General features: G+C 46.7%; 1 protein-coding gene across 1 annotated transcript; it reads left to right on the top strand.

Annotated features, from left to right (window-relative positions):
• Positions 1-702: 702 nt before the first annotated feature.
• Positions 703-16,968, top strand: LOC149345726 (uncharacterized). Its single transcript, XM_089586216.1, has 4 exons — positions 703-1,237; positions 2,498-2,605; positions 14,065-14,112; positions 16,383-16,968. The coding sequence occupies exons 2-4, from the start codon at positions 2,546-2,548 to the stop codon at positions 16,605-16,607; spliced, it is 333 nt and encodes a 110-aa protein (XP_089442342.1). The 5' UTR covers positions 703-1,237; positions 2,498-2,545; the 3' UTR covers positions 16,608-16,968.
• The last annotated feature ends 1,267 nt before the right edge of the window (positions 16,969-18,235 follow it).

Here is an 18,235-nt window from a genome sequence, read left to right as displayed (position 1 = left end):
CTTGCTAAGGGTCCAGACTGACACACGCACTTCGTCAAACCTTCACACAAAACACTCTTCGCTTTTGCTATAAGCTCCGGCCACAGGCAGTAAGTGTCCCGTCACCGTTCACATCGCAAAAGAAGGCAGCGCTCGCAGGCGGTCAGTTTGAGCTGACAGCGACAGGTGTTGCAGGCACACCGCCGACTAAGTTTCCAAGGAAGCCACACTGTAGAAGGGCGCCGTCTTGTAATCGAAACACACCACAGAAACAATGGCCACTGTCGCTGCTTATGAGCCAGGCATTTTTGCAACGAAGTTAGCAGTGCAATAGGCCGAAAGGTTCGACTCATCAAACGACGGCACCGCACTGCTGACCTCATTATCGTTGTCGACCAGACATCCATAGCACATATGCCCCGACGGATCGCTTAATTGGGAGCTGCTACTACTCTTGGATGAGAGCGCGCCCACCGGCAGCACACACCGGTAATCCTTCTTCTTTTGCGATTCCAGCACAGTAACAGCGGCGCGCAAGACAGCCCAGCAGCAGCACGAGAAAACAAGCGAAGCTCACGGCGGTGATCTCAGAAACCATGCAGCATGTCGGATAGGCTTTGGATTTGACGAGCTAGACCATCCCACTCACGCACGCACGCACGCACGCACGAATGTACCGACACGCATATTAATGCGTCCATGCGTCACAAATTTCACAAGTTTTTAATGCTAATATGTGCACAAGAACTTAATTATTTTTGTAACGAAAGTTTCATTTGGTTTTAGTTCTTTGCTATCGCACTGCCCAAAAGCATAGAGCCCGAAAGAGACGACCTGGAGGAATGCCTGGAGGCGATGCCTTTCTAAACGGGTCGAAGGAAGCCGGAACTGGCCGAAGCGCTAGCCAACGAACGCAGCGTCTGGGGAGGGACAGCATGGCGGGCCGCGGTCAGCGTTACTACGTTTGTCGTGGTCCTTTGTGGTGCCGAGGGCGTGAACGATCGCTGGCATGAGCATTTGTCACTCTTCCGATATGTGATGTGCCGACAGCAGTGAAATTCGCTGGTGCGATGTACGAAAACGTGGTAAGGTGCTGAGTAAACCTGTGTTTATAGCGTGCGTCAGCGGGCTCGACGGATAGCGCGTCGTCCTTTGCGCGCCTTCACTGGAAACGCTATGCGGACGGTGGGGCTCATTTCCTCCATGGCGGAGCAGCTGGTGGGAGACCACTACCCGGGTGACATCTCGCATCTTGGGGGTAAGTTAATTTTCTTCGAACCTGTTCATTATTTCAAAGCCTTTGCGCACAACTGGCCACGTCAACACAGCTAGTACAGAGACGCGAAGACGCAGTGCGTATCGCGGCAGCACGCAGCGCTGAAAGGTTGTTTGCTGGCGGCACACGGGCATGAATGCGCGTGTAGTGTCAGTGGTCACACGGTCATGGTCAGTATGCCATGCAAATATGCACAGCTGATCCGATCGCGGGGTGCACGATATCGGCGCCGTACTGCCGCCGTACTGCCATTCATCTCTCGCCGAGAATGGAATATGTGCCCACCAATAGATCTTCGGCCCGGGCTTTACATTCTCGCCGCATGTTACGCTGTAATTGAAGTAACAGCGCTCGAGCAGTTTAACTACGTAGACTGCGATTCAGCTGTATGCGTTTGGATTGAGCTTCCTCCTCTTTCACTTGTATTTCACTTGTACTTTTATAAATTGTGTATTTAAGGTACGAAGCTCCATATGATCCAGCTGCGTTCGTACTTATAGCCGAGCCAGTGTAGTCGAGCCTTGAATAGCAGAACGGTGAGATAAAAACAAATTGCTCTGAAGTTTTTCGCCTCTATTTTGGCATTCGCTTTTTGATACTTTGGCTCTGAGCTGAAATGGTACAAACAACTGCAAAATGCACACAGGTGCCCTAGCTCCATTTGCCCTAAATCCCGAAGTTGCAGTGAAATTTAAGGGTAATTGAGCCTTTAATATGTACGAAGAATAAACTTGATTGTTTCATGATTATAACCAATGGCGCAAATAAATCTGACTTTGACTTAAATATGCTGAGGTACCTCTCCAATACCTTATTTGATGTTAAAGGAAAAAGTGTGGTTTTTCTGCAATTGGCACTATTAATTCATCATACCTGTGAGAATGTGAAATCATTGCTAATCATGCCAGATTTCAAATTGAGGGACGCATGCAGAATTTGAAGCAAACCAGCCTTCTACTGAAAATATCGTCCTGCTGTGGTCTGTTCTTTTGAATGGTGGCATGTATTGTAGAAACGATGCTGGATATCGATATGCAAGTGATGTCTCGTCTGAGGCTAGGTTGTGAATGACTGCCGTGGTTATGAATTTCTTGTTGCCTGGCCCACTTCGAAATGTGGTTAAACAGTTGTGTTCCATTCTGCGACCGGCTCCTTTTTGTGCCTTGCACTTTGCCTTACATGCTTGATTCTAGTCCATTTTTCGCACTGTGCTGCTGTTAAATGTGTCTTTTTACCTTGCAGCAATCTCCACATAGCTTTACCAGCAATGCCTCTTCCAAGCTCTCCAGTATGGCTGTGCCAGCCTTTCACTTGGTGCTAGGATGCCCAGCAAGCAAGCAGGCTTTTGAGGTAAGCACTGAAGACATCTTCCGACACAAGTAGCTTTTATTTTCCTAGTCCACTGCTACTTGTGTGACCCCTCGAGTAAAGATCAGGTTCTTCTTCTTCTTTGCACTACAGGTGCACCGCCAGAGACGGTTGGTAACTCGAACTGAAGCTCTTCGCACCAGGGGTGCCACGTCAGAGACGCTCGTGTGATCAGTTGACACGCAGGGATAAAAAAAAGGCAATAACTGAGGTTTATGTACAGATATTTACAGCGTACAGAAGTTTAGACACTCGAGACAAATTAAACGGCAAAAGACAAACAACAAAAAGGTGGATCTGGCTAATACTAGGGGAGGCCCCTACTCGGCGTGGCCGAAGATGCGTTGCATCTCACCTTAGCCCAGAACCCCGCTTCCAGCTCCGGGGCCCGGTTTTAAAGCCCTAAAGGCCCGGCCCACATTCCATAGCTTCCAATCATATTGTGCTCTCAACATGATTGGTTCTTCAAGAGCCTGGCCAGCCCTCCAGCTGCCGTAAAATAGAGCTCTCTCTCCACCACAAAATAAAAACAAACACAAATAGACATCCGTGCCAGCACGTGTGCGAATCAGTACTGCGGGTGGGGGGACACCCGTATACCTGCCGGCGCGTTCGCGAGCGGCCGCGTTCCAAGAAAGGAGACGCTTCGCTTTGAGCACCCCCAGCCGCGTTCCGATGACCCCGCGAACGCTACCGAACCCTTACACGCCCTTCCCAAGATTCTACAAAGGGCTCAAATGCCACTTTTAGAATTATAACAAAGGGATCGGTACGGGTCACAAAACCACCCTGTGGGTGACATACCGCAGCTACACCAGCGCTGGCACCAACAAAACCAAAACCAAAAACAAAATGCAAAATGCACACACAACATCAGCAAATTCCACAAATTCACACGGTGGCATGCCTGCCGTGCGCCGTAACACGCGTCCAAGTTGGTGCGTTGCACCCAGTTCACCAGCATGCACACCCGCGTCCTGCTCGACACACACACCGACACTCACAACTAGAGCGTTCAGTAGCACTGATATGGGCCACGTGAGCCTCCTTAGTCGCACCGAGCGTCCCTGTGCGCGTTCGAGCCCACACGTGCCTCATTCGACACAATTAACACCTAATGGCCACTATGCTCGTCAGGTTGGTGCCACAGCGGGGCGTGAACTGAAAAGACGGTGCCCTCCAGGATCAAAAACGTCCTGGTCATCGATAGGTGAAAATCTCTGACCATGCGACACACTTGAGAGCACTCTCTCTCCGGCGCACCAGTACGACACGCGTGGTGCGTAAAGAGCATAGCCCCTGGCCCGTCCAAATATAGCAGTACAGCCAGTCTCGCTACACTTGATACGCCGACCTCTAGCACGGAACATACTGTTCCTCGCGTCGACTTTCAGCGTGAAAACCACGCACCTGCCTCCTGCCACTCCACCTCGCCCGGGGTCATCTGCACCTTTACTGCACGAGCAAACTTTGAAACCGCCGCTCCGTGCTTGATCAGCGCCCGCTGGCCCCGTGGCATAGTCTGACTCCGAGGCTCCATGAGCTTCCTGACAGTCACTTGACCCGGGCTTGCCTTGCGGCAAGTCGCCACACCTTTCCGGGTCCTCAACTGACCTGGTCGGGCACACACCGGGTGCGTTCATCTGCGCGGCGTTCTGCCCGGTCGGCCCAACAGGCCCACCTCCGCTCTTTGCCTCGGATGAAGGGCTCTTGCCACCAGAAACGCTACGGGGCACTTCATGCTCCATACCCGACACAGTGTGCGGTTGCGGCGACGCCAGACTTCCTCCTTTCACTCGCTCGCCGATCTGACGTCTGTCCTCACCGACCGTTTCCTGCTGCACGAAATGCTCTTTTTCACAGCTTGCTTGGGACTGCGTTTTCGGAATTGTCAGAGTGACTTCCAACAATCCTGAACTCGCGTCCGCGTCCCTGGTCTCATTAGGGGTTGAGCTAACTTGTGCAGCTGGATCGTCGGAGTGCGCGTTCACCGCCTCGACTACCGCGACGCTGCGTTTCGTCACAATACTTTCTTCACGAGAGATTGCACTTTCGTGGAAAGCTGGCTCCCTCTTTTCTTCTGCCTGGCTGTTTTCTTGACCTGTGCTTGACAGGTATATTCCTTTGTCTTCCAGCACAGGCGGCCTCGCCTCTCGAGACTCGGAGTAGTTGTCCCTCGCTAGTTCACTAGCTCTCTTAGACTCCTTGAGCTCAGCGAGCTCCAGCGCTAGCTGCTGGCGCTTTGCTTCTAATTCCTCCAAGACGCACTTAACATCCTGAGGTTTCTCCTCGCACAGTGGCGCCTTTCCTCCATTTACTTTCGCAAGTTCAGCCTGAAAGTACGCTAAGCGCGCCTTCGCTAATTCCACTTGGTACCTCACATCAAGTTTGGCGGCATTGATTTTGGCGGCAGCGGCGGCAGAGCGAGGACGCCCCCCTAATCTGATCTTGCTTCGCTTTCCAGGCCGGAATTTCAAGCCTTCTCACGCAAGAATCGCGTAATCCTGCGTGGTCTGTTTTCAAGACTGACGTCACACCTGACGTAACACCTGCGTACCCTTGCTGTGCTCCTGGTGGCTGTAATTCACGAACGAGGCATTTTGGCGGCAGCGGCGGCAGAGCGAGGACGCCCCCCTAATCCGATCTTGCTTCGCTTTCCAGGTCCGTGCACTAAGCCTGCTGCCGGTCTTGGCTCTACTCCTTGCGTTGACTTTGTGGGGCGTCGTCCACTCACCACCGTTTCGTCTTTCGCCTTTCCCAGGCCGGAATTTCAAGCCTTCTCACGCAAGAATCGCGTAATCCTGCGTGGTCTGTTTTCAAGACTGACGTCACACCTGACGTAACACCTGCGTACCCTTGCTGTGCTCCTGGTGGCTGTAATTCACGAACGAGGCATTTTGGCGGCAGCGGCGGCAGAGCGAGGACGCCCCCCTAATCCGATCTTGCTTCGCTTTCCAGGTTGGTGCTGAATAACATTTTTTGGTTTATTTTGTCTCCTGTATTTCCTTCCCGCACTGCCACCGCTGCTGCCACACTGCTTGTGTTCTTTGTTCGTTTTTATGCTGCGCCGAAATGTCTTCTGTATGCCCATCTTGTGACGAAGCCATACCAGCGGATGACCAGGCCCTGCTGTGCGCCGAATGTAAGTGCAGCTATCACCTTGGTACTTGCTCGGGCTGGTCGGAGGCGACTTTTAGATCTAAAGGTGAAGCCGGTCGCAAATCGTGGCGTTGTGTGCCTTGCCGCAACTCGAAGCTAAAATCTGGTGGGAAGGGTTCCGTTGATGTAGAACTCGCTGCAAGCCTCATTGATATTGTTCAGAAGTTGGACGCGCTCGCGTGTTTGCCGTCTCAAGTCGAGGAAGTAAGGGCATCCATAGAAATGATGTCAGCCAAATATGATGCCATCCTAGAGAAACAGGAGCAGCAAGACAAGGAAATAGGTAGCCTTAAAAAGCGCGTCCAGAAGCTAGAAGAGAAAAGCTGCGATAGCAGCACCGTTGACCAACTGAAACTGTCTGTAAATGAGCTAGAGCTATATAGCAGGAAGCACAACATCGAAGTTCACGGAATTCCCGTTTCCCCTGAAGAAGACTTGCTAGCTAAATTGAACAATGTCGCTGAAACGATCAAACTGCAAGTACTGAAATCGAGTGACATAGATAATGTTCACCGTCTCCCTGCTAAACCGGGGAAAGTACCCACGATTCTTGTACGTTTCTCACACCAAGCGCTTCGCGACAAGTGGCTCGCAGGCCGTATAGCTTTGAGAAAGGCCAACTCTTCTGTTTCCATATCGGAAAACCTGACGAAGTACAACAGAAACCTTCTGCAGTTGAGCCGGGACTGGGCAGCAGCAAACGGCTATCGCTTCGCGTGGCATGCCGGTGGTCGCGTACTTATTAGAAAGGAGGAAGGGGAGACTGCTATTGTCATTCGTAGCCCGGAGGATTTCGCTAAACTTGTGAACGCGTGATGTGTACACCACTTTGATGTTTGTTCAGTTATTTTTTGTTATATTTTTCAATGCTTCATTTTCTGCAAAGTCCAGTCTGTTCATCGGAGCTGGCTTTCCATTGCAAAACTTCGCAGCAATGTTTGAACTTTGCTCATTTTAATCTGCGTTCAGGCAGAGGGAAGCAAGACGACATTGAGTGTTTTCTTGCTGAAGTGAAGTTGACGATTCACGTTCTATTGTTCACAGAAACATGGTTTTGTACTGAGGACGAGACATTTAGTATCCCAGCTTATAAGAGTTACTGTCTGAACCGCCAGGGTAAACGAGGAGGTGGCGTATCGCTGTTGATCTTAAAAGATATGGAATGTGAACTGCTGGATGAATTTTGTTGTGTAAACGCCCATTATGAGGTACTTACACTTAAATTCCGTTCATATGTGTTTACTGTCTGTTACCGTCCTCCATCTGGCGATACGAGTGTTTTCCTTTCTTTCCTGGATTCCCTTCTTGAGTATGTAAACCAACATAAGTATAATATCGTTCTTGGTGGTGACCTAAACATTAATCTTTTATCGAACAGCACGGTGAGGCATGAATTAGATTTACTGTTAAATGTTCACTGTTGTCTGAATGCTGTGAATGCGCCAACGAGAGTAACGAGTGAATCAGAAACATTACTAGATGTTTTCGTTACAAATATAAATCCAGCTCATCTAACATCCGCAGTAATCAGTTTACAAATTAGCGATCATCTACCCATTTTCCTATCTGTGAACCATACTCTTAATATCAAGAGAAGGCCGAAAGAATATTCTTACAGGGATATTAATCCTTCTACACTTTCCAACTTTCGTGAACATATAGCCGGCGCGGATTGGAGTGATGTTTTTTCTGAACGAAATCCCGAGGTAGCGTATGGTAAATTTATTACGATATTTCAAGAAATATATTCTACCTGCTTTCCACACAAAGTACACAATCCCCCCCGGCAGGCTCGCAAACCGTGGGTCAGTCATCAGTTGCTTAAACGGATAAAAAAACGTGACAAACTGTATAGCAATTTTTTGAAAACCAAATGTCCTGACGCATTGAAAACCTTCAAATCATTCAGGAATAAGGTGACAAAGGAGCTTCGAGTCGCGAAAAAACTGTATTATGAGAACCTGTTTCTCTCGTCGAGAAATAGTTGCCAGGCGACCTGGAAGAAATTAAGCTCAATCATAGGACGTACGCCAGAACCGTTCACCAAAATTACTCTTCACGGAGTAGATTGTGAGGGACCCGAACTGGCGAACGCATTTAATGACTTTTTTATTTCCATAGCTGAACCCTCCTCATCTTGCGAAGACTTGCCGCTCAATTATTCTCGCAATAACTCTACTGTTTTTTTAAATCCTGTTTCAGACGACGAGGTGGTCGCGGCTTTCAACAGCCTTAATAACAGCATATCTGTAGATAGTACAGGCATTCAGATAAAGCCAGTTAAATTTGTTATTCATGGTATATCAAGCTGTTTGACACATATTTTTAATACATGCATTTCAGAAGGGGTATTTCCACGCAGCATGCAGTCTGCAAAGGTGATAGTATTGTTTAAAAAAGGCGATAAAAACGACCTTGCTAACTATCGCCCAATCTCTATCTTGCCTACCTTCTCAAAAGGTTTCGAAAAATTAATTCTCACGCGTCTTACATCCTTCATCGACCGTCACAATATTTTAAACCCCGCTCAGTTTGGTTTCAGGAAAAACAGATCAACTGAGCTTGCTCTTCTCACGCAAAAAGAGTATATTTTAGAGAATTTTGAAGAAAAGAAACTAGTGCTAGGAGTCTTTTTAGATTTCTCGAAAGCTTTCGACAGCATTAATCACAAAACGTTACTCAATAAACTAGACCGCTATGGTATACGTGGCACAGCCTACTCCCTTATATCTTCTTACTTATCCAGTAGAACACAGTATGTTGAAATAAATGGTTTTTCCTCTGCAGTGCAGCCCGTCATCTCAGGAGTTCCACAAGGAAGTCTTTTAGGCCCTCTTCTTTTTATTCTTTACATTAATGATATTGTCAGCATAGATCCATCTGCAAAATACATTATTTACGCCGACGATACCAGTCTGTTTTTCTCTGGTCATTCAGGTATTGATCTATCGAGCCGTGCTAACACGACCTTAGGCAAAATTGATCAATGGGCATCTAAGAACAGTTTAAAACTTAATGTAAATAAAACAAAAGCTGTACTCTTCCACCCCAAAAACAGATTATTCGAGTTATCCCCACTCATACTCAACGACAGTCAAATAGAAGTTAGCAAATCTGTCAAAACGTTAGGCGTCTATTTTTCAGACAATATGTCATGGGATGCCCATGTAGAATACTTAGCCACAAAGCTCTCACGCACTATAGGTTCCATACGTCGACATCTTTCAGTATTTCCTCTCTCGATTAATATTCTCCTATACAATGCACTTTTTTCCTCTATTTTAAACTATTGCTCACTAGTGTGGGCAACCACAACTGGAGAAAATATCACTAAGTTATTACTGCTGCAAAAAAGAGCAATCAGACTAATTTCTAAAGCTCCTTTCACCGCACACACAGGGCCATTATTTGAGCAACTAAAAATTGTTAAAATGACATCCTTGTATAACTACAGACTTTCCCTACTTTATAGACTAGGCATCACCAAGAAGGACGACACGCTAACATTACTAGCGGTGCTTCAACAACACATCAATACACATAACATCCGTAATCCAGAACGTTGGCATATCACTGGCTGTCGCACAAACTACGGCAAGCAGATGCTTCGTTATAGGCTTCCTGTTTTACTCAATCAGCACTCACGCAATAGTCGGAAAGATTTTACAGTTGTTTCCCTGAAACAATTCCGTCAAATGTTTTTGTGAACAGTTTGTCCATGTCCTCATTTAGTGCTATGTACATGATGTACTTTGATTTTTCTTTTTGTGCTTTTTAACTCAAATTTCTTTCAATTTTGATTTATTGATGTAAAAATTCAATCAGTTCATTTATCCTGCGCTGCCAAATGCCGTCAGAAAGGGGGCAGTCACCCCGTCAAGCTGCTCTCTGAAGCAGCTTTTTCGTGGCTGCTCCTTTCCTTTGTAAAAGAGGAAAAATAAACTATTATTATTATTATTATTATTATTAAGTGAGGGCAGGCTTGGATAGCTCTCCATACCGCCTTCCGTACCCCTCAGATGTCCTATTGGCTCGAACACAGGGACGTGAACAATGCGACCAAGGAAACTCACGGTTTCGATGCGTCGATCCGCATTGCCAGCTCCTTGGCGTCGGGGTCCACCGCCACTTTCCCCGGACGCTGCGATGAGCTGTCGCACGCCGCTGGTCCGCCGCCGGTGATCGTCGAGTTCCCGACGCGCTGCTTCCTTGACCGGACGCAGTCCCGCGTCGCTGGACTACTGCCGTGGTCCTTGCGTCCTTGCCGCCGTGTCTCCGCAGGTCCGTTCACGATCGCTGACCTGTCGCCTTGTCGTCACCTTTCTCCCTGCCTTGTCTTCTTCCTGCGCCGTCTTCCGATGGCCGCAGGATCCTGTCGACTGCGCCAGTAAAGATCAGGTTCTTCTTCTTCTTTGCACTACAGGTGCACCGCCAGAGACGGTTGGTAACTCGAACTGAAGCTCTTCGCACCAGGGGTGCCACGTCAGAGACGCTCGTGTGATCAGTTGACACGCAGGGATAAAAAAAAGGCAATAACTGAGGTTTATGTACAGATATTTACAGCGTATAGAAGTTTAGACACTCGAGACAAATTAAACGGCAAAAGACAAACAACAAAAAGGTGGATCTGGCTAATACTAGGGGAGGCCCCTGCTCGGCGTTGCCGAAGATGCGTTGCATCTGACCTTAGCGCAGAACCCCGCTTCCAGCTCCGGGGCCCGGTTTTAAAGCCCTAAAGGCCCGGCCCACATTCCATAGCTTCCAATCATGCTGCGGTCTCAACATGATTGGTTCTTCAAGGGCATGTCCAGCCCTCCGGCTTCAACAAGGTAAAACCACCCTCTCTACCACTAAATAAACAAAAACAAACACAAATAGACATCCGTGCCAGCACGTGTGCGAATCAGTACCGCGGGTGGGGGGACACCCGTATACCTGCCGGCGCGTTCGCGAGCGGCCGCGTTCCAAGAAAGGAGACGCTTCGCTTTGAGCACCCCAGCCGCATTCTGATGACCCCCGCGAACGCTACCGAACCCTTACACCTCGTTATGTTGATTTTGGCAAGTTAGGTTGCCTATTAAGGGCTCTCTTTTGTTTTTCACCTGCTGCTGTGGCCTACTGCATTGGTGTTCGGCTACTGAGCCCAAAGACGCGGCATTGAATTGTGGTGGCTTCGTTTCGACAAGGCGAAATGCATATTTGCTCGTGTGTTATGCAATGTCAGTGCATGTTAAAGAATCTTTGGTGGTCGAAATTTATGCACAGCCCTCCTCTATGAATGGAGCTATTGTTCAACTTTGAGGCATTAAAGGGACACTGATGGCAAGCTGAAGTTGACCTGTGATGATGAAGTTCCGCATCCTAACCACAAAGACGACACTTTTTCTGAAAGTGGAGCTTTATAAGCCAGAGAAAGCAAAACATACAATTTTCATCAGCACCGGCTGATTTCGGAAGTAAATTGCGATGCGCTGACTCCGTTTTTTTTTTGTCACAGATTCCAGAGGCTAGGCTGAACTGCCATTCACCTCAGAACGGTTATCATGGAGTCCTTTGTGTAGACTTCATGAGTTCAAATCGAGTGGCGGGAAAATTATTAAATGTAATTTTTGCGCCAATCATTGTGTTGATGGCGTTTGCACTGCTGTTAAAAACCGGGATAGCAGTATGGTATCCCATAAAACTAGGTTCAGGACTTGCAGGAAGTGGTTTATCACATTCCGCTAGCTTGTGCAAGAAACTACTTCAGGGATATGTGCAGGTGTCTTTAATGTGTTCCTGAGTGAGCACTAACTCGTTAGGGGGAAGGCAGCTTCTAATCTGGCACTACAGTGCCAATGTCGTGAGTGTAAATCATAAGATGACCCATCAGTATGTACGCCTGATTTCTGTGACACTTCAGTGGTGTATAGAAGTGGTAAACAAATCTGTAAGGTATTTGATGCATATCTCCAAGGCAACGGCTGTATGAGTAGCGAAGCCATTAGTCAATCTTCAACGGAAAGAATTTTCTCTTTTAGATGACGTGCTTGTATATCAGTGACAGTTATTTGTTGTCCTGCCTTTCGCTGGTGTGAGTCATGTGTGGCGCATCTTCATGCGAGCCTTCTTTTCCTTTACAAAAAATTCAATTGATAGTCCAACCTGTTTTCTTCTCTTTTCCTGTGTTGCATCTTTTGGCTGGTTTTAAATCTGTAACTGAGCTCAGACCGTGATAATTACAGCCGGTAAACAGGGCTACTGAATGTGAGCTTGGCATACATGCGTACTGTATGTGTGAAAGTGCAGTTTACAATATTCAGAAATGCTTGATAGCCTTACAAGAATCTAAAATTTTGTTGGAATTCCTATTTGTTCTCTGTTCAATTGTCGAGAGTTTTTCCGCTTCATCGTGTGATTAGAGCCACTTTGGTACTTAAGCTGAAATCTTTTCTTTAGCCTGCATGTTTCTCACTTTTGGGACAGAAACGTGGAGGCTAATGAAGAGAGTTCAGCTTAAAGAGTATAGACACCTAATCTTGGTGGCATGTTTTCTTCTCTATAATGATGCGGAAGACACTACTGTGCATGAATCACCATCTGGTATTCGCGTGAGACCGCTAAATAATTTATAATCAACTTTTTCTGCCATCCTGTTTCGGTGAACAATTTGACTATGGCTATGACATCAAAGAGAGCTTATAGGTCACGTGAGGCGTGGAAAAACTGCACTGATAATCGCTGCTTCATCGTTTTAATTCGCTACAGCGCTGACGCCAGCATTCCTTAAGAGCCAGAAGTACCAATTGTATTGCAGTTTTTCATGCCTCACGTGACCAATAACCTCGCTTTGAAGTCACAGCCATCATTCAGCTGTCGAAACCGAAACAAATACAGCAGGAGAAAGAAATTTGATTATAAATTATTTAGCGGTCATAGGAGGATGCCATGTGGTAATCCGTGTATAATACTTTATGCCTTATTACAAAGAAAAAAACACGTGCCAAACGATAAGGACAGCAAAGTGAGCTATGGAAAGAAAAATGATAAGTCTAACATTAAGAGACCAAAAGGGGGCGGAGTGGGTGAGGGAACAAATGCGGGTTAATGACATGCTACTTGAAATTAAGAGGAAGAAATGGGCCGGGGCGGGGCTTGTAATGGGAAGACAACATAACCGCTGGTCCTTAAGGGTAATGGAGTGGATTCCAAAAGAATGCAAGCATAGCAGGGGGCGGCAGAAAGTTAGATGGGCGGATGAGATGAAGAAGTTCGCGGGGATATGGTGGCCACACCTAGCAAAGGACAGGGTTAATGTGGAGACATGGATGAGTCCTTTGCCCTGCAGTGGGCCTTGTCAGGCTGATGATGATGGTATGTGTCGCACCTGCTGCTTCGTGCTATCAGCTGGCCCATGCTTGGCCGACCAGACTAGCCAAATTTGTAATGTGGGTTTTCTATTGCACCTGCATTTGTGTACACAGAGGACTTGAATGGTAGCAGGCGATGCTGTGCATGTGTTCACGCCACAGCACACATGACCCACACTGAAAGCTTCTCTGCCTTTAGTAAGACAGCTGCGTCAGTCTGGGGCATAACGTATCCCAGTGCTAGAGTATGAGTAAATTGCTCTGGAATTTTAATCTGGTATCAGGTAGCATAGCGCAAAAGAAGGCTAGCGCGGCTGCCTAATATTCTCTTGGGCAGCTGTGTTGGATTTTCAGTGCCTGTTAGTGTAATCCGTGAAAGTTCACTGTAACCCATTCGTTTCGATGTAAATTAGGAAGTCCTTAGAGCCCTGTACTTTTTAATGATAATAACAAGGTAATGCAGTAATTCAATTGTACCTGTTCTCTTTCAACACAGTAAAGTGCTGCTGGGTCGAGATCACAGTTTTACTTTGTAGGTGTGCTCAGGCTGTCATCATCATCAGCAGCAGCAGCAGCAGCCTGACTACACCCACTGCAGGGCAAAGCCTCTCCCATGTCTCTCCAATTTTGTCTGTCCTTTGCCACTTGCGGCCACTGTATCCCCACAAACTTCTTAATCTCATCCACCCACCATTTTTTCCTGTCTGTGTGTCTTCTTCGCCATTCTGAAATTCATTCATACAAATGGATTGATGCACGTAGTGTCAGGTGCGTAATGTGATACCACCAGCTCACCTCAAGCTGTGCTCAGATTTGCCTCATTGCTGCAGGAGCAATAAGGCAGGCTTGAGGCGGAGTGGTGCAAAAACATGATTTTTCAAGAATGTCTTTGTGGAAATTGCAATTAATCATGTGAATTTGCTTTCATTTTAGGAGCTGCACACAAGCTGTGCGCCTTTCCATGCTGATCATGCTGGCCAGGTACGCTTATGGTTACATTACTAGGTTGTTTTCATAATGGCAGTTGTGGATTTCTGTGTGGTTTTAAAACATAAATTGTATAAGTATTTGCCCTGCCACAAAAGTATAGTGGTGCATTCAAGGCCAGTGTTACAAAGGGATGTTTTGATTGCTGCAAGAACTTGAAGGCCCCTGTGTGGTCACTGTGGAAGGCCCCCTCCCTACTTAGGAATTGCTATTTGGGTTACTCAGTCATTTGGCAGAGGAATAGTGTATAGAGATAAGGGATGGAAGAATGCTTCCAACTAAAGAAAAAAATCCAGCAAGCAGTCATAGAAGCAGAAGTACAAAAATGGCAAGGCTTTCTCTAATTTACATCGAATCTTTTTCACTTAGACTTCTTATTGCATAGAACGGCTGATGCTTGGCTTACACACATATTTTCTTTAGGTATGCAGTAGGTCTCACATTCTTGTATGATATGGTCACGGTGCCAAAAAATGATGGTGGTGTTAGAAAACTCGGAATATAGAGGAATTTTATTGCTGACCTTATGGAGAACTATGGTAGCTGTGCAGTCGTTATAAATATCTTCCAATATTTTCACATAACACTCTTCTACACCCTGATTCCACAATGCCTGCATGACAGCTGTGGTTCCACCGAGTCAATTGCTGTCTGGTAGTCAATGAAGGCTATATATTGGGGTTGGTTATATTCTGCCCATTTCTCTATCACCTGATTGATTGCATGAATGTGGTCTCTTGTTGAGTATCCTTTACGAAAGCCTGCCTGATCATTTGGTTGATTGAATTCGAAGGTTGTCCTGACTCTATTAGTGATTACCTTAGTAAATACCTTGTAGACAATGGATAGTAAGCTGATTGGTCTGTAAATCTTCAAGTCCTTGACATCTTCTTTCTTATGAGTTAAAATAATGTTCGCATTCTTCCAAGCTCCTGATACGCTCGTGGTCACGAGGCAAGCGTGTACAGGGTGGCTAGTTTCTCTAGCACAATCTCTCCTTCGTCCTTCAACAAATCTGCTGTTACCTGATCCTCACCAGCTGCTTTACCCCTTTGCATTGCTCCTGAGGCTTTCTTTACTTCCTCCCTCGTTACTGGCGGGATGTCCCATTGCTATGCTCTACTGCCTCTCTCCGTAACGTTCTGATTACATTCACTACTGTAGCGATTTGTGCAGAACTCTTCGGCTACTTTAACAATCTTATCCATATTGCTTATGACATTGCCCTCTTTGTCTTTTAGCGCATAAATCTGGTTTTTACCTGTGATTAGTTTTCTCTTCACTGATTTTAGGCTACCTCCATGCTTTAGAGCATGCTAGGTTTTCTCCATGTTAAACTTTCTTATGTTGGCTACCTTGCACTTATAAATAACTTCGATAGCTCTCCTAGTTCTATTCTATCTCTGAAGTTAGACGTCCTCATGCTTTGGCGTTTCTTCATCAGACCTTTCGTCTCCTGAGATACCTTGCAGGTATCCTCTCGAATGATCTGACCACCTACTTCTGCAGCACGCTCCAATGAATTTAAATATGTATTTAAAGATAACAGTTAAGGTGGGAGATTGAGCTTCGAGATTTGCACTTCATCTTGGGAGTTATGCCACTGCTACACAGAATACTTGATCGCCGTAGAGATATTTCATCATCTCGCACCAAGCTGCTGTGGCGCCACTGTCACAGTTGATAATTTTGCTGGGAAGCTGTTGTAGTGCTCACACAGTTTTGAAAAGGTGGTATTCATTGTATTTGTGCTATTGGCAACAGTGATAATATGCTTGCTGCAGTGTTTTGTGGCTAGCCTTCTTTTTTTTTTAGTGAAATAAGTTGTACATTTCATGTTGAGTATTCTTTCAGCGATTAAATTGCTTTGATTTTATTCCTTAGTGTATAGTTGCGAGTGCTCCATGTCTGAGTGCAAATTTCTACCACTGAAAAGCCTTCAAAATCTTAATAGATGTCCACACTATTCTAGGGACTCAGTGGCTATTGGAAATGCCCATTTAGCTGTATTCAAGTGCCCTTGAGTTAATAGCCATTTGAAAGCCTTCAAAATGCCTGTGTGACACGGTTATTAGATTTTGTGCAGGTTTGATGCTGAGCAGTCTGCGTGCTTGAGTCGGGTTTTCCAGTGTCTGTATTTCAAACCTGAAACTTTTCGAAATCATCATTGGTTCATTAATGGAAGAAGTACTTGTGCCCTTTTCTGGAATTTCCAGAAAACAGATTAACTGAATTTTTTTGCATATACTCCTACCTTTTTGCAGGTGCTGCATAGTGAGAACCTGTATCAAGACGCCAACCTGCTGGACTTGGAGAAACTGAAGAAATTGTTTAGCCACTGTGTGGCACCCATCATGAGGGATGTGGCATTAATAAAGCCAGTTAAGGTGACCTTATCTATGTCCTTTTGCAAGCATGCTACACACATGAGAGCCATCCCACGAAGCACCGTTTCTGCAAAGCTTGTTATCTCACAACATGCATGCTGAATGAGGCAGTGACAGACAGATGAGGAGGCCTTAATGCAGTACATTAGCGTACCGTGTTGAGCAGTGATGTAGGAGCCTTGCAGCCATGCAAGGTATTATCGGTATCATGATGGTAACTCCATTAGACACTGTCTAGTGCTCTGTGAGCCAGACTCGGCTCTTGAACATTCTGGGACTCACCCTTGGCTCTCGGACATTCTGGAAGCCTCACCCGGCTTGCGCATATTACGCGAGGATGTCTCCTGCTGTACGAGCCTTACGCGGCTTGCGCACTTATGTGAGAGATGTCTCGCGTTTGCGAGCTTGCTCGGCTTGCGCAAATTATGTGAAATATGTCTCGCGTTCTGCGACCTCGTTCAATCGTCACATTTTGCGTGGCAATAAACACGCAAAGATAGGCACGCAGAATTCACGCTCAATATTTTCAATAGGGTAGCTCTGCATATACAAATAGCGATGAGAGCACACAGAACCGCTGGGTTATTAAAGTCGAAAGGTAAACATGAAACAGAGCCCAAGGAACTAGAAATGTAATTTAACAATACTGCAGATTGGGCGAGTTGGTTAACATACATCTTGAAAAATTTAGCGCGACAAACAAGGACAGAAAGAGTAGACGACACGAGCGCTGACTAACAACTGGAAGTTTATTCGAAAACACGTAGAATTATAAAGGAAGAAAGTGCGATAAAATCGTTGGTCAAAAACCAAAAGAAGAAAACTAAACACAACAGTCACCGCCAGCTCCTGCTATCAAGGCGCAAAGCACTTGTCCAGATAAGCTACCTCTTTTTCCCGTATAGTAACGGACGGTTTGGCCACGCACGTGTTATGAGCCTTGGCGATACTATATGCCTCGTAAATTTCCCTACACAACACGTTGTCATGCTTGTACACAATCGTAGTGTTGTCAAGGTTCGGCGAGCACTTGCTGGTCCCGAGATCCTTGCACTCACGGCAGTGCAAAACAAGGTTCGAAGACACCGGTTTCCTGCAGTCCAGTGAATTCTTGTGCTCCTGCAGCCGCACATTGATGCACCTGCCCGTTTGGCCGTAATACACCTTCCCGCAGGCCAATGGCACCTTGTACACAACCCCCTTTTCGCAGGCGGTGAAATCGCTGGCATGACTGGCAGTACACTTCCGCGGGTATTTTCGAGGCAGTGTCTTGTCTAGCCTGTTCCGAACTGCCGCGCACACCCTCCCGACCTTGTTATCAGCTGAAAAGACCAGCTGCACATCATGCTTAGCTGCGATCTTCCGTAGTCGATGAGACAGCCCGTGTATGTATGGCATACATGCAACCTTCTGGCGTGGCCGGTCCGCTGGTTCCTGAACCGAGGGGAAAGCCTCGCGCTTCAGTTTTAGCAATAGTCGCTCCGTAAGCCGGGCAAGATGCTTTTGAGGGTAACCAGCTTCTTGTAGTCTGGCCACTTGCCTCAAAAAACCTTCCTCAACCAACTCGCCCAATCTGCAGTATTGTTAAATTACATTTCTAGTTCCTTGGGCTCTGTTTCATGTTTACCTTTCGACTTTAATAACCCAGCGGTTCTGTGTGCTCTCATCGCTATTTGTATATGCAGAGCTAGAACGGCCTCTTGGTATGCACGACACCACCTATGCCCTTG

The sequence above is a fragment of the Amblyomma mixtum genome, chromosome 4 (assembly GCF_055824585.1).
Source record: "Amblyomma mixtum isolate Tamu chromosome 4, ASM5582458v1, whole genome shotgun sequence".
Lineage (NCBI taxonomy): Eukaryota > Metazoa > Arthropoda > Arachnida > Ixodida > Ixodidae > Amblyomma > Amblyomma mixtum.
This window is presented reverse-complemented; position numbering and strand designations above follow the sequence as displayed.

Excerpts from the sequence above, each read along its gene's own strand:
- LOC149345726 (XM_089586216.1), top strand. The coding sequence starts at position 2,546 with ATGGCTGTGCCAGCCTTTCACTTGGTGCTAGGATGCCCAGCAAGCAAG. Across the intron at positions 2,606-14,064 it reads CAAGCAAGCAGGCTTTTGAG|GAGCTGCACACAAGCTGTGC; the intron begins GTAAGCACTGAA and ends CTTTCATTTTAG. Across the intron at positions 14,113-16,382 it reads ATGCTGATCATGCTGGCCAG|GTGCTGCATAGTGAGAACCT; the intron begins GTACGCTTATGG and ends ACCTTTTTGCAG.